Source organism: Hyaena hyaena, unplaced genomic scaffold (assembly GCF_003009895.1).
Source record: "Hyaena hyaena isolate Hyena2069 unplaced genomic scaffold, ASM300989v1 scaffold_635, whole genome shotgun sequence".
NCBI classification, from domain to species: domain Eukaryota; kingdom Metazoa; phylum Chordata; class Mammalia; order Carnivora; family Hyaenidae; genus Hyaena; species Hyaena hyaena.
In genome coordinates this window covers 720,989-736,774 of record NW_024081269.1, presented here as the reverse complement: position 1 = coordinate 736,774, position 15,786 = coordinate 720,989, and the positions used below count along the sequence as shown (strand labels likewise).

Here is a 15,786-nt window from a genome sequence, read left to right as displayed (position 1 = left end):
GCAGGGAGCTGGAAAAGAGGGTTGCTACGAACCTCCTTCGGCAAGCTGGAGCAAAGTGCAAGAAAGGCATTCCTGAGTTTGGCTGCGCTGGGGCGCTGCGGCTGACCCCGGTGGTCCCAGACCCGCCGGGTGGCGCGCAGGGACACGTGTGGCTCGCAGTGCACTCGGCTGTGTTTACATTCTGCAGCCTCTCCACGTTGTGCGGCCGTTCTCGCCTCCCATTGGCCAGCTCCGCAGCCAAAGTGGCGCTCCTCCCTCAGGGGCGGGCCCTCCTGGTCCCCGCTTCTCATCCGAAAGAACCGGGTTCCTTGAGCCCATAGCGGGACAGCCAAAGAGCTCCACAGGATGGCCACTTCCTGGCTACTCTGTGCTCACCCGTGTCGCCTCCACCTGGTCGTAAGCCGGGACTGAGCCGGTGCCCGACACCGACGGATCCAGGCGTTGAGGGCCGGAGGGAACTGGAAACTACTGGCGGGAGACGCGGAAGCAGAGAGGGCGGGAGCCGACCTTGGAGGAGGAGCCTCTGCGAGACTCCTTCCCGCCGCCGGGCAGCGCAGGCAGGTGAAGCGAGGAGCAGGTGAACGCGAACTGAGGGCCTTGGCTAGCGGGCCTGGCCCCTCTGGGTGGGCGGGCGCCGACTGAGAGCGGGGCGCGGCGCGCCGGCCTGCGGGGCGGGCGCGCGGGAGAGGGGAGCGCGCAGTCCGGAGGTGTCAGTCTGAGGCGCATGCGTGCGGGGCGGGCCCGGCCCGGCCTATATATTGGGTTGGCGCCGGCGCCAGCTGAGAGAGGAGCGGTAGCGGGTCCTACGGTGAGGAGGTGCTGGGCGTAGGGAGGCGTGAGGGAGGAAAGAAAGCCCCCGGGGCCGATTCTTCCCGCGGGCGGGAGCCTGGGGGAGGAAAAATGGGAAGGCTGAGGATTAGGCGGCTGGGGGCCGGGGGGATGGCTCCCTGCGTTCCGTCCCTGTCAGGATCTCTGGCAGGGGGCCGGGGAAGTGGCGGGTGTGGAGGGCTGCTCGAAGGGGAGACCAAGGAAAATGCCCTCATTCTAGGGGCTGCTCTCTCCCACCCTCTTTAGGGGAGCTCTACCGTGCGACAGGGGATAGGGATCTGGGTCCCTTCACGGGGAGTAAAGCTCCCCAACCAGCCCAGCTTCCCCCTTTCTTTAATTTTCTTTCCTTCGCTCCCATCCCTTATCTGGAGTCGGGGTCCCAGTCCCCCTCCAAGCGGCAGACAGGGCCCGACGGGGTTGGTTAGGAGGGAAAGGAGACTGACTGAAGGACGTGACACAAGTCTCAGTTCCCTCCTCCCCCTGCTTCCCCGCCACCGCCGCTCTCCAAATTGGCGCGGAACCCGCTTCTCCACAGCCTATCGCCTCCACAACTCCCTCTCTCTCCGCTGCTTGTCCAGGATGGAAGGGGGGACGTGGGAGCGCTGCCCGGGCCCCCCTGGGGTTACGGGAGAGAGGATGGAGGGCGCAAAAGACTCATTTGGGGGAGATCTCCCTCCTTGCTGGTGGTGCTTTGTAAATTCTTGAAGACGCTCGCGTCCCGGTTTTACGTTCAGTTGAGACTCAGGCATGTGTCCAAAATTAATCCCGTGAGATACCCATTGTAGTGCCTAAGACAGCACGGCAGAACGACTCAGGCCAGCTCCTGAAGGGCTTAGCTGTAACCCCTGAATGAGCGTCTGACTGGCACCTGGGAGAATATGGTGACAGTATATTTGACTCTCATTTTCCCTCTCTCCTTGCCAGAGCTTTCACACACCTGAAAGGAGAGAATGTCAAGACGAAGGTAACATTATTTGTCTTGTATCTATGTTTAAAAGTTAGCTGCTGCGTTTGAGACTCATGACTTCTAAAACTCTCTTTTAAAAACTTCACTGTAGTAGCCGTTTGCAAGCTAAGCAGCAGCCCCAGCCCAGCCACACGGATTCGCCTCAAGAAGCCCAGATAATTCAGGCCAAGAAGAGAAAAACAGCCCAGGTGAGTTAAGGGGAGAGTGAGGAGAGAGGAGATTCTTTGCTGGGACTTTAGTTTAACAGTGGCCCTTTCTATTTTCCAGGATGTCAGAAAAAGAAAAGAGGAGGTCACCAAGAGACATCAGTATGAGATTAGGGTAAGCAGAACTGGACTGAGGGTAGGGGGAGGGAGTTGAGGGAAACAAATGCAGGACAAATAAAAATTGGATAGAATTGTGTTATTGCTATGCAACAGAAAGATACCTCTGATTCTTTTACTTTGAATGCCCCCAGAGGTCAGTAGGAAGGCACTGATCTTTGGGCGGTTTGTATGTGTCTAAACCCTACTACAGCTGCAGAATAAGTTTGCCTTGAAGCAGCTGGTTCCTCTTTGTAAATCCCTCCCTCTTGGAATCGCCTGGTGCACTAGGGCCCGCCTAATCTGTCCAATGTACTTGCTCTTTGTTCCCTCTCTGGCTAGTGGACGGTCCTAATAGCTGCTCCTTCGGGCATAAATAGGATGTGAAGTCACGGACAGACTGGCACCCAGCCCTTTGCTACCTATTTTGTGTGTGGTACAGAGAACACTAAAGACATGGTTCTCTTTGACACCAGCATTGGTTGGGGGAAGGGTCCTTTAAAGTAATTGACTTTGGTTGATTCCATTTTAAGGTTTTGCCTTATAGTATTCTGAAATATGGAAGCAGGCTTAAAGGGTTGGGGGGTAGGGAGGAGGGAGGAACTTTTTATAAAAGAAGGTGCCCTTTGCTACTATTCTAAAAAGGGAGAACTTCAGTTTTTTAATCTTGAAAGTGTTTAGCGTTTGACTATAGATGAATTTTTATTTCCTCTGCCAATGCCAAATGTCTTGTATTTTCAGAATTATATTTTGTTTTGTAAAACATTCCACCTTTTATACTGTTTGAAGTTCAGTAAGAGCTCTATGGGTTATTTATAAAATGTCAACTAGATTGTCAGCAACATTAATGATGGTGTTTGGGAAAAACTGTAGACTGTTTAGAGATATTAGCTTCTATTTACAAAAGATCCAAGATAAAAAGCTGATTTTCTATTGCACAAATTTTTTTTTAATGACAGAATTGTTGGCCACCTGTATTATCTGGGGGGATCAGTCCTTGTATTATCATTGAAACACCTCACAAAGAAATAGGAACAAGTGACTTCTCCAGATTTACAAATTACAGATTTAAAAATCTTTTTATTAATCCTTCACCTTTGCCTGAATTAAGGTAAGGAAATGTTTTATAATGTCAATTAAAATTGTACTAATTTAATACGCCATACTATTTTTTGAGTCCCGTTTTGCCTTCGCTATAAAAACATACAAAAACTGCTTTATTAATATTTATCTATGTATTTTAAGAATGGTGCTGTTTGCAGAGGATATGGGTATTTAAAATACTGCTTTTATGAAGTTATTTTCATTTGTTTGAATACGGTAAGCCTCATTAGAAGAGCTGATTTTAATCACCTTAAAAAAATTTTTTTAATACTTATTTTTGAGAGAGCACAGGTGGGGGAGGAGCAGAGAGGGAGCACACAATCTGAAGCAGGCTCCAGGCTCTAAGCTGTCAGCACAGAGCCTGATGCAGGGCTCGAACTCATGGACCAAGAGATTATGACCTGAGCCAAAGTTGGACACCTAACTGAGCCACTCAGCTGCCCCTTTTTTTGTTTAAAAAACTTTTTTTTAACATTTATTTTTGAGAGAGTGAGACAGAGCACGAGTGGGGGAGGGGAGCTGAATACCTTTTAAATGGAGTTTAACTGAGTTCTCTAAATTAAGATGGAAGCATTTTAACATGTATGACATTTCATTTGATGTATCAATTGTATTTATTTCCTGCCAAACTAAGTAAGATCTATATTCTTTTAATGAATATGACAGAGGTACAGCTTATACAAAGCACGTACTGCAATATTATTTGGCTCTAATATGCAAACTAATGGACTTAGACATTTAAATTTACCAACCCTCCCCTTTGCTGTACTCTGTACCAGCTACCCCCACTTCAGGTGACTCTACTATTGATGATCTATTTGGAGATAAGATTTGTTTCTACTGGGATTATATGCTTAAATATTTAAATCATTAGTGTTGCTGTTGAGAAACATGGTTATATTAAAAAGAGACTTTATAAATGGGGAAAGTACCCTTGAAATCCAGTCTAAGTTCTTGCTGTACAATTTCAAGCTTCTGTTTTTTCATGCTAAAGAAATGGTTTCTAAAAGTAGCAATTTAAGAGCTCCTTCCAGGTTCTAATTGAAAGTTGGATTTCAATGTCTGAAAGTTTATGCCGTATGTTATGTAGGTCACACAGTGATTCTTTTCTACCCCTTTCCATAGTTGGGGATGCTCAAATGATGTTTGGCTAAACATGCTAAAAAAAGAGACTAGATATGTTCATGACAAACATTTTGAAGTTCTGCATTCTGACTTGGAACCACAGATGAGGTCAATACTTCTAGACTGGCTTTTAGAGGTATGTTCCATTAATACCTTTGTCTCTGTAGGTTGGGAAAATATTTAGATGTAAATGTGCTCTTCAGGTGCCCTCAGGGTATATTATTCATGACCAGCAGCAATCTTTTTGGGGGGGTCCTTACTGTAGTTGATGGTACCAAAATGGCAAATGTCTACTTTGTGAGAGTAAAATCCTAACACAGCCATTCCATCCCATACAACCCAATTCAGAATCCCTGGTACCTCTTAGTATTGCTGCGTACCAGGCACTAGGTGCTGAGCATAATCAAGATGAACAATACATAACTGACAAGGTTTTACATTCTGTTATGCAAAGTGAAGAACCAGGACTAGGCTTCAGGGCCCTAGAAGTTCTTTTCTGCATCACCAAAATCAAATTATGATTTGGAATCCTGATTTCTAGGTCCTAAATAAGGAGGCTAAGAATTTACTTGTGTTGATGACAAACCAATTTTCCTCCAGCCCTTGGGTATTTGCTCTGTAGTTTCCCTGTGTTTAAGATAGAAATGATGCATTCCATGGGAGAAATACTAGGCTTTTTGGTGCAGTAACACATGGCAGAGTAAATCTCAGAAGCTATTAGAAAAGTTTTTTAAAAAGACTATAAAACGCTGTTCTTTGGAGTCAGGTTATCTTACCTCTTGTTCTTACTGGAAGAGAAGATTATATTTCAATCATACGGGTATAAGAAGGAGGTTGGGTTTTGACTTTTGGGAATGCCCAGTGATCAGGGAAGCAACCTAAGCACAATCATGTCAATTCTTAATTTTTTTCCTTTTTATGTTACATTGACTTTTTAATCCAGTCATTATCCAAATTTATTGCTATTTTCCCTTAAATAGGATTATATGCAAAACTGTGTAGAATAAACTGAACAGAGCATTAAATTCTTTTTCTTAGTATATCCTTTCAGTCTAGGAACATAAAGATAGGTGAAATGTTACCCTAATAGTTTAAAGGAGAAAAATCATCAAGTCTCAATACATGTGAAAGACATTTTTTGAAATTCAGTTTCTATTCCTCACTTCAAAATATGTAGTAAACTAAGAAATTTCCTAAACACATTATTAGACACTCATGTATTTCAGGACGCCTGGGTGGCTCAGTCGGTTAAATATCTGACTCCTCATTTTAGTTCGGGTCATGATCTCAGTTTGTGAGATCGAGACCTGCATCGGGCTCTGCACTGACAGCATGGAGCCTGCTTGAGGTCCTTTCTTTACCCCTCCCCTGCTGGCATACTATGTGCTTAGTCTCAAAATAAATGAACATTGAAAACAAACAAAACTCCTCCTGTATTTCTTTCCGTTTCCCCATCTTCAAAATGGGGATAATGGTCGCTTTCTGGAGCTATTTTTAGAATTTAAAGATTTCCCTATGAGAAGTGTGGAAATGACAGATACTGTTTATTACTAAGAACAAAAGTGAAACATTTGGGAAATTCCTATGACGGTCAGAAACAAGGAATGTGATCAAGACTTTGTATATCACCAATGTTGTTCATTCAGTTTTCATCTATAAAAATTCTTAGCCAATGCAGTAAAACATGGAAAAAAGAAGTTAGAAACATTAAAAGAACAGTTATCATTTTTTCGTTAAAGATCTGCCTAGAACAGTGAAGACGATCATTTGGCGCTGTTAACATTAAAAATATAAGCTAAGCATGAGAACTTACCCATTCATCAGCGATAAACAATTAGGAAATAGAAGTTTGCTTATAGTTAGTAAATGTGCAAATGAATCTGGGAATAAAGTCCATGTGGAAAAAAAAACCCAATGAAACTAGTAAATGAGGATGGTAATAGATTATTTTATTCTATTAGTACATGTTAACATCCATCCCCTTACGCTTGCCCAATCTTGGCTTTAGTATCCTAAAAAAAGTGAGCTTAAAATTCTAGGGGTACCTGGGTGGCTCAGTCTGTTAAGCGTCTGACTCTGGATTTTGGTTCAGGTCATCTGAGCCAACTTTGTGGGTTCAAGCCCTGCATCAGGCTCTGTGCTGACAGTGCAGAGCCTGCTTGGGATTCTCCTTCTACTCCCCACCCCTGCCCTGCTCCTACCCTGCAACCCCCTCTCAAAAAGAAAAAAAAAAAAAAGACTGGAATGTCAGGATCTAACTTTCTAATTTGAAGAAATTCATTGAATAATATGTGAATATTTGGATTTTCCTCTAGGTATGTGAAGTATACACACTTCACAGGGAAACATTTTACCTTGCACAAGATTTTTTTGACAGATTTATGTTGACACAAAAGGACATAAATAAAAATATGCTTCAACTCATTGGAATTACCTCATTATTCATTGCTTCCAAACTTGAGGTAAGTTCTCGAAGTTTATCCACAGATAAATTTACCTTAAACTGTTGTTACATCACATTAATCCTTACAACTTTCGATATGAACTCTAAGATAAGTGGATTGTTTTTTCCCCTAAAACATTTTTTGAACCTTCTTAATTTGTATGGATGGAAAAATATAGTTCCCTTTGTAGTATCTGAGTCTATTCTAAGTGTCTGGTCTAGATTCTGGAAATATAAAGTAAGCGAATAGTACATGGCTCATTCTGCCAAATAAAATATACCAGTGTGTTCCCAATACATAATTATGGCACTAGGATTCAAAAGAATGGTCTTTGAAAACTAACTGGCAAATGAAATAAATTCTGTGTTGGTTAGAATAGTGGTCTATATCTGTATCTGCTGGTGGTGCCAGGATAGAAGGCAACTCTTTTCTTGCCTGAGGTTTTCCTTTACACACTCTCTTATTTTCCGATACGTTTTGAATATCATAACTTCTTCTGAAAATTTTGAAACCTTTATCATCTTGAGGGTAGAAGGAAAGTCTATGAAACATACCTTAATTTCCTTATTTTTTTTCTTCCAAATTTGTGTTCTGAGCTTTTTAAGGGTTATCACCCAATTCCATATTTAGTGAATAATTTTATATTCAGTCTGTTCTTATCTGGAATCCTGCTGTGTGTTTCAGGTAGCTTTCTAGACTGAAATCTTGATTTTTAGCCTGTTCTCATCTGTAACAGGCCTCTTTTCTACTGTGATCATTCTGTTTGTTCTCTGGACTGTCCAGACCAACCTGTCAGGGAAACAGCACAATGTTGATGGACCAAACTTTTATAGTAAAGGAACGGTTTTCAGTAGTTTCTAGACCTTGTTAAGAGTCTTGTTTTGGTCTGGCTGACATACTAAGCAATTTTACTTAAAACAAGTTTATTTTTTAACTGAAATGACTGGTTAAAATATTCTAGTTCATTAACTGAAATTCAAGATTTAAGCCTATGAAAATAAGCTTCAGTGTAATTGGCTAATTTCAACTCTTACATCTGAAAAACATCTTGTTACTAAGATTTAAAATCACTTTATGAAGCTGTCCTTAAAAAACGAAGCCTGTTATGTGGTTTCTACAGAATTCTTTTTGTTTTAATCTCAACTATACCTAATATTTTTTAAAAATCCATTTTAAAGGAAATCTATGCTCCTAAGCTCCAAGAGTTTGCTTATGTCACTGATGGTGCCTGCAGTGAAGAGGATATCTTAAGAATGGAACTTATTATATTAAAGGTATTAAGTTATTCTAGTTGCAGTTTTAGTAACTTAGTAGTTAACTACTGAATCTCAAAGAACACACTAAGTAGTCAAAACAGATTTCATTCAGCATTAAGATCCAGTTCAAAGAGGTTAATGTATCAATATATTGACAATGGTACGGATAGATGGGGTTGGGGGGAGAATTTACTTAACCTGTAGACTATTTTTCTGTGTCTTTCAAGTTTTCTATGACGAGAATATGCTACTTTAAAAATGATTAAGGAGGGGCGCCTAGGTGGCTCAGTCGGTTAAACATCCGACTTCGGCTCAGGTCAGATCTCACGGTTTGTGGGTTCGAGCCCCGCATCAGGCTCTGTGCTGACAGCTCAGAGCCTGGAGCCTGTTTCAGTTTCTGTGTCTTCCTCTCTCTCTGCCCCTCCTTGTCTCAAAAATACACTATAAAAATAAATTTGTTTTCTAAATTATAAATATTAATATTTAAAATAAAGTATTTAGTCTGTAAACATTCATATTGATAGCTCTATTAGAATGGGATATTAAAGTATCACCTGGCCTGTTGATATTGTTCTAACAATAAATCTGCTCAGATTCAGACCTGAAGCACAGTATGAGGAGGATGTAAAGAGAAGATGGAATTCTCTGTAATACTCTCTTGTTCTCCCCTAATTATTTTAGACTGCTTGTCTAAGTCGTAAGGTTTCATGAAGGAAAAGATATGATAAACTTTTACATTTTGACTGGAAGCCATCAAAGATCATGGAAAGAAAAAGTCTAGATCAATTTTTGGAAGATCTGAATGGAATTCACTTTGTTCACTGAATATAGTTTTAAAATGGCAGTTTCAATAAAGTAGAGAATAGATTTGGAAGACCAGGGGCTGCAAGATATGAGAAAAGGAAGAATGGATACTAGACTCAATGAGCTTTCTAAATTAAGATAATTAGAGACTAAAAAAGGGAACTAGATTAATACACTATAAAATACAAGCAGCTTTACATTTTGAAGTATCTATAAATATTTTCAATAAAATAAGGGTCAGAATAAAATTCCTAGGAAGAAATAAGCCGAAAGCAGAAAGCTTTTAAATGACTACTAGTAAATTAGCTATACATTATAGTGTATGTATATTTCTATTTACTAACAGGTATTTTCATCCCATTAACAGGCTTTAAAATGGGAACTCTGTCCTGTAACCGTCATCTCCTGGCTAAATCTCTTCCTCCAAGTTGATGCTCTTAAAGATGCTCCTAAAGTTCTTCTACCTCAGTATTCTCAGGAAAAGTTCATTCAAATAGCTCAGGTATTTTCACTACATATATGTTAAAACTGTTTAGTGCATTTATAGTCTTAAATCAGCTATACACCAAAAAGCATAATGAATTAAATTCACTCCTTACTTGACTAGAACAAAACTGCTTATGCATAAAATTCTGTTCCCAATATTTACACTGCTTAATTCTAGAAAACAGACTTTTTAAACTTTGAGTTTAAAGGTGGTAGGAGTACTTTTCATTCTTTAGGAGTTTAAACTAGAGTGTTAAAATCTCTTTTTGATATAAAATGGAAAAAGGTGTTTAGCCAGTTGTCTTTAATGTGATAGGAAGTTATTCTGTATGATTCTTATCCTCATTTTGAATATACAGTGTACCTATTTTATACATTAGAATTAAGATTAGTTATAACATTTTTTTAAAAATTTAATTTCATGCTCTGGTTTCTCTTCAGATCGCATAAATCTTTCGCCTTTTACTAAAAATTTAATTTCAAATTATGCTTTTGTAGGACAACATGTTCTTTCCTGCCTACTTCTCGTACTTATCTTAAAAGTTGCTGTACTGCCATATTTAAGTGAAGAAAATCTATGTTCAAATTCTATGTAGAATATGAAAATCTTACATATGGAATTGAAGGAACTGTGATATTTTGGGTTGGGTTTTAAATAACCTAGGTTGAAATTTAATTTGTATTTTAAAACTAGTCAACACCTTATGAACACTAAAACTGAATAGAATTGGTTCATTTTGTAAAACTTTCTAAGGAGGGCTTATTTTTTCCTTCAGAATTCCCAGTATCATAGGCAGCTATACCTTTTTGATACCGAACAAAAATTTGATAAGCCAATAATTACTATTTCTATTTATTTACTCTTCTACTCATGTTTCTATCTTCTGGACAATGGGAGCAAACATAATTTGTGTATTCCATGGACAGTATTATTACCTTAAGCCTCTAAAATCTAGCCCTTTTACACCATTCTACTATACTCTCTATTACCTGGATTATATTGCTTTTTAACTAATCTCACTACGACGAAGTAGATACACAGAAAAGAACTTATTTCTAAAGGATCATTCTTAAAATGTTATCTTTCTTGACTTAAAATCTTTCAATAATTTCGGTGATCAGAACTAAACTTACCTAGAGCCTTTATGATCTAATCTAGGCTAATCCATGATCTAATCTGTGCCTTTCCACCTACACTCCTCTCCCTTTTAAAATAAGGAATGAAGGAAAGGAATTCCTTTGTTCTGAACTAGAAGTTCCAAGGGAAAGTAACACTTTCTCATTTACCTTTGCAAATGCTATTCTCTACACCTAAAATACTCTCTACCTCCCAATCTTCCTGGCTACTTTGTCTTTTAAGATTTAAGCAGCACAAGTCTTCCCCACTCTTGATTAGTTGCCCTTCCACTGCTACACATCACAGTGCATCATAACAATCCTGGTCTAATTCACTTCTTGGCTTGAGCCACCACTCTGAAGAAATTATCTTTGGATCCCTGCAGTTTTAGCAATTCTTGGCACATGGGTCCACATTGTAAGTACTCTAAAATTACAGCTGACTGAGCACTAATTTAGTAGCAACATTCATTACTCATCCTTTCTCCTCCTAATTACATGTACATTTGCTTTTTCCTTTGCTAGCTTTTAGATCTGTGTATTCTAGCTATTGACTCATTAGAGTTCCAGTACAGAATCCTGGCTGCCGCTGCCTTGTGCCATTTTACTTCTATTGAAGTGGTTAAGAAAGCCTCAGGTAAGGCACTGTATTTTGTTATCTTCTTACATGTTCACAAGGGACTATTAATTTATCAACTTTAGCTTTCTATTAAACAGAAGTCAAAAATTTTGATGGAAAAAGTTAGGTTAGTAATTACCTTCCTTTTGTTAGAAGTCCTTTCTCATCTTCAATATACATCCATAAGCAAAACAAGGTCCAGTGGAATTTAAATCCATCTGAAGTTAGTCAACATGGTCATTGCTCTGCTTTGCAGTTTGACAATTTCAGTTTCATACATAGAAGGTACTGGTTAAGAAGCTCTAAGTATTTTTCTCCCACAAAACAGTCAGCTTATGAATGGTTATTAGAGGGCCCAACTCCAGTTCTAAGAAATTAAACCAGATGAGTGCTCTCAAATTATCTATACAACTGGAAGCACAAGCCAATACATTAAGCATATGTTAAGACAGTTTCTCATGTAACCTTCACGTTTTCCTGACTTTCCTCTATCTAGGTTTAGAATGGGACAACATTTCTGAATGTGTAGACTGGATGGTGCCTTTTGCCAGTGTAGTAAAAAGTACTAGTCCTGTGAAGCTGAAGATTTTTAAGAAGATTTCTATGGAAGATAGACACAATATCCAGACACATACAAATTATCTGGCTATGCTGGTATGTTTCTTGTGGGGCTTCTTTGTTTTCTATCCAGTAAGTTACTGAAACTGATAGTAAGGATACAGAAATACTTGTGGGAAGTGATACAAGATAGGTTACAGATAGACAGTTCTAATGTGTGCACTGATGTCACAGCAAGATTTCTGGAGTGTATCAAGATCAATGCCAGTAGTCCGAGTTTAAAAAAAAAAAATACAGCTATAGTCGGTTCTAACTGTTGCACCTCTAGAATAGGACTAGTCATGCTTGCAAAGACAGACTATTACATAAGGTCTAATGGTCTCAAGTTAATACCCTAAAGTCTGGTTTGACTTTGATTTACTCTATCAGTGCTTTACCTTACCTGTTCATCTCTGCATGATTTCTTCACATGTATAGGATGAAGTAAATTATGTAAACAGCTTTCGAAAGGGGGGACAGTTGTCACCAGTGTGCAGTGGAGGCATTATGACACCACCGAAGAGTACTGAAAAACCACCAGGAAAACACTAACGAAGGTTAAGCAAACAAGCTGGAACTGACCATTGGCAGAATTTCCTAGAACTAACTACTGAAGTTTTCAGGAAAATAGTGCGATGACTGTCCTAGCCAATTCAGAAGTTTCACTGCCATTCTTTGATTTTAAGAAACCACTTAAAATTGGCATTAAGGAAGAAATTCCTACATTAGCTGTTTAAACAGCGGGACTTGTTTACAAAGATGACTTCATTCCCCAGGTGACTGGATAGAAGCCAGCAGCCTCGCTTTATGCCATAACATTTTTTTTGATCCAGTGTTACTATGTTATCTTGATAAACTAAGATTGTTATCATTGGAGTTTTAGACTAGATAAGTGCCACCTTAAAGTGGACATTGAGTAATACTTTGAATCTAGTTTTTAGATTCTCAGAATTCATAATCAGTCTTGACTAGTATAGTTTGGTTTTTGAAAATAAAATTAGAACTTGTTTACAAAGATTTAGTTTTGTAATAAGGTGACTAATTTATCTACAGCTGCTGTAGCAAGCTATTATAAAACTTGAATTTTTACAAAAGGTGAACATTAATCTGTTTATTTCATTTTTTAACCAGGAAGGCTTAGATGAACATGGTGTTTAAACTGTGGTCTAAACAGGGGGAATACCAAAGAAATTTTAAACAAGATAAATGTTTTAGCTCCTACTTTGGGCCTTGACACGGAGGTTGCTTTATAATGACTTTTTGTACATCACCATTTAAGTGAAAAAGTACCGGGTATTTCAACCTATTTATATGAGAAAGTCACTTTATTAACTCCAAGATATCCCTAAGGATTTTTTCTTAATTTAGTGTGACTAAGACTTTATTTATGTTTGCAAAACTGTTAAGGTCCTTTTTAAATTCCTACACTGAGTTAAGGACAGTGTCAAAGTGATAAAGCTTAACATTTGGCTTAAACTTCTATTTTCATAAGGCAGAAAAAGTAGTAAGTGTATACGGACTCCTAGATTATTTATTAAAACAAAACAAAACACAAAAAAAAACCCTGAAAGAAGAACTTGCTGTGTATAGACTAGCGACTTCTACATATTTGAGGTTTTTTAATGAAATTTCAGCCTCAAAAGTAGGTCTAGTTAGAAAACAAAGTGTACTAGATTGCTAGTTTATTCTCTTACTGGACACATGAATCTCTTCTCTTGAAGAAATTATAAATTAAGCTGTGGTTATGGTATGAAGTCTTTTGTATAGTTTGTTTTTAAACTTTCAGTATTTTGTCTGAAAAGAAAACACCACTAAATGTGTACATATGTATTATATAATATAATACTGTTTATTTTTAGCCCATTGTTTGAAAAATAAAAAATTTTAACTAACTGTTTAAAAGTAAAGTTTAGCCATTGCTTGGAGAAACTTTTTTTTTCTTCTCTGTGCTGCCAGCTGTAACACTTCTTCTGGGTTGCTTGCGTTCAATTCTGTCTGACCGATGGCTTTGATCTTCCAAAACAGAAAAGTGATGTTATTATAGGTGTGGTCAAAAATAAAGTCTTGCTAGTATACATAATACTACACATAATATATAGATACATAATAATGTATTATGTATCTTGCTAGAATACATAATACAAAACTACCTACATGCTAACAAAGTCGATTGTAAATAATGAGAGGTGTAGAAGAAATTAAAGATAGGCTTACAGCCACTCTTTTTTTTTTTTAATGTTTTTATTTATTTCTAGGAGAGAGAGAGACAGCCTGAGCAGGGGAGGGTCAGAGAGAGAGGGAGTCACACACTGAAACAGGCTCCAGGCTCTGAGCTGGCAGTCAGCACAGAGCCCGACGCGGGGCTCGAACCCACGAACCGCGAGATCATGACCTAAGCGAAAGTCGGACGCTCAACCGACTAAGCCACCCAGGCGCCCTGGCTTACAGCCACTCTTAAAGATCAAATGCCTAGCCACTGGGGTTTATGGAATTACAGTAGGTGCCCCCTTATCTGAAGGCAACCATGGTCCAGAAGCAGATGATCCTCCTGATATGTCTCAGCGTCAAAAGTAACCTAATGCTATGCCACAATGCCTACATCATTCACCTCACTTCATCCCATGAAGAGGGAGTATTTTGTGAGAAAGAGACTACAAGCACATACTTTATTACATAAGTATCTGCATCTATACTGGGTTCAGTACTAGCCATGGTTTCAGGCATCTACCTGGGTCTTAGAACATATCCCCTGTGAAGGGACGCCTGGGTGGCTTAGTCGGTTAAGCGTCCGACTTTCGCTTAGGTCATGATCTCACGGTTCGTGGGTTCGAGCCCCGCGTCGGGCTCTGTGCCGACTGCCAGCTCAGAGCCTGGAGCCTGTTTCAGTGTGTGACTCCCTCTCTCTCTGACCCTCCCCTGCTCACGCTGTCTCTCTCTCTCTCTCTCTCTCCTGGAAATAAAACATTAAAAAAAAAATTTTTTTTTAAAAAAGAACATATCCCCTGTGAATAAGGAAGGACTACTCTATCTACAGGAACATTAATTCATGTAAGTTTATTCGACTGAAAATACCAGAATGTTATCTGACACATTTTCACAAATTAAGGCTCCTACAAATCAGTTTGAAAAATCAATATTCATGTTTCAGGAAAGGCTTTACTTTTTTAATGTGCAAAGATAGGTAGTTGCTCAGCACTGTAATAGCATAGAGTGGTTCACTTTCATAATTAGAATACCTCAGCCTACTAAAAATCAGAATGTTTTAGGATCTTAGAATTACCTTTAGATTAAAAGGCAATCTACATCTTTAGATTAAAAAAAAAAAAAAACCCCAGGGGCACCTGGATGGCTCAGTTGGTTAAGTGTCCAACTCCTGGTTTCAGGTCAAGTCATGATCTCACAGTTAGGAGTTCGAACCCTGCATGGGGCTCCAAGACAGTGTGGAGCCAGTGTGGGGGATTTTCTCTCAAATAAATCAAGTACTTTTTAAAAAGGAACCCAATTACAACTTCTTTAAACAACAAAGACTGATATGTAACCTGAAGAGTGACAGACTATTCAGAAATGATCATCAGGGAGTAGGAAGTTTTGCTGGAGGACACCATTTCAATATGAAGTAGTGCATGTGGAAAAACCTAGTCATAGGGTATATGACTAAAGAATTACTTCCAACAAATAAAATAACACAAAGATGACTGGCTATAAAAGCCCAACGTATAAAACAAATTAGAATTGAAGCCAGAGATTTGAGAGAAATAATGTACTGTGTGGGTAGTAGTTAAACCCATGAATGGATGAGATTACCTAGTGAGAATGTAGGGCAATCTAAAATAACCAAAGGACTAAAATCTGGGGAAACCACGGTTAAACGGTAGACAGAGGGGGATGCCCATAAAGAAAAGGCAGAAGAGTCAGTGAAAAAAATGGGAGTAAAAATAATGTCAGGGAAGCCAAAGAAATAAAGGATTTTAAGAAGTGAGATGTCAACATGATAAAGACTGAAAAGCATCCACTGGCTTTGGTATTAGTGACGCTTGAGAGAACAGTTAAGAGTGATAACAGCAGAAGTCAAATTCCTCAAAAAACTAGGCAGCGAAGCGACAAGGGAGGTAGAGATACAAGGATGAAGTAGTTTATA

General features: G+C 39.2%; 2 protein-coding genes across 3 annotated transcripts in view; one reads left to right on the top strand and one right to left on the bottom strand.

Annotated features, from left to right (window-relative positions):
• Positions 1-353: 353 nt before the first annotated feature.
• Positions 354-13,476, top strand: CCNE2 (cyclin E2). Of its 2 annotated transcripts, none has more exons than XM_039216504.1 (12): positions 354-561; positions 1,753-1,792; positions 1,887-1,983; positions 2,063-2,116; positions 3,057-3,208; positions 4,327-4,462; positions 6,642-6,788; positions 7,949-8,044; positions 9,198-9,332; positions 10,958-11,069; positions 11,548-11,705; positions 12,087-13,476. In XM_039216504.1, the coding sequence occupies exons 2-12, from the start codon at positions 1,779-1,781 to the stop codon at positions 12,198-12,200; spliced, it is 1,215 nt and encodes a 404-aa protein (XP_039072435.1). In that variant the 5' UTR covers positions 354-561; positions 1,753-1,778; the 3' UTR covers positions 12,201-13,476. The 2 variants fall into 2 exon arrangements, with proteins under 2 accessions (XP_039072435.1, XP_039072434.1); XM_039216503.1 differs by lacking the exon at positions 354-561 and adding an exon at positions 755-808.
• The window catches only part of INTS8 (integrator complex subunit 8), a 55,579-nt gene continuing 53,269 nt past the window's right edge, over positions 13,477-15,786 (bottom strand). The window contains exon 25 of the mRNA XM_039216501.1: positions 13,477-13,661. Within this exon, the coding sequence (XP_039072432.1) occupies positions 13,545-13,661 (117 nt within the window). The 3' untranslated portion in view covers positions 13,477-13,544. The remainder of the gene's footprint in view (positions 13,662-15,786) is intronic.

Excerpts from the sequence above, each read along its gene's own strand:
- CCNE2 (XM_039216504.1), top strand. Across the intron at positions 1,984-2,062 it reads AGAAGAGAAAAACAGCCCAG|GATGTCAGAAAAAGAAAAGA; the intron begins GTGAGTTAAGGG and ends TCTATTTTCCAG. Across the intron at positions 4,463-6,641 it reads TTCTAGACTGGCTTTTAGAG|GTATGTGAAGTATACACACT; the intron begins GTATGTTCCATT and ends ATTTTCCTCTAG.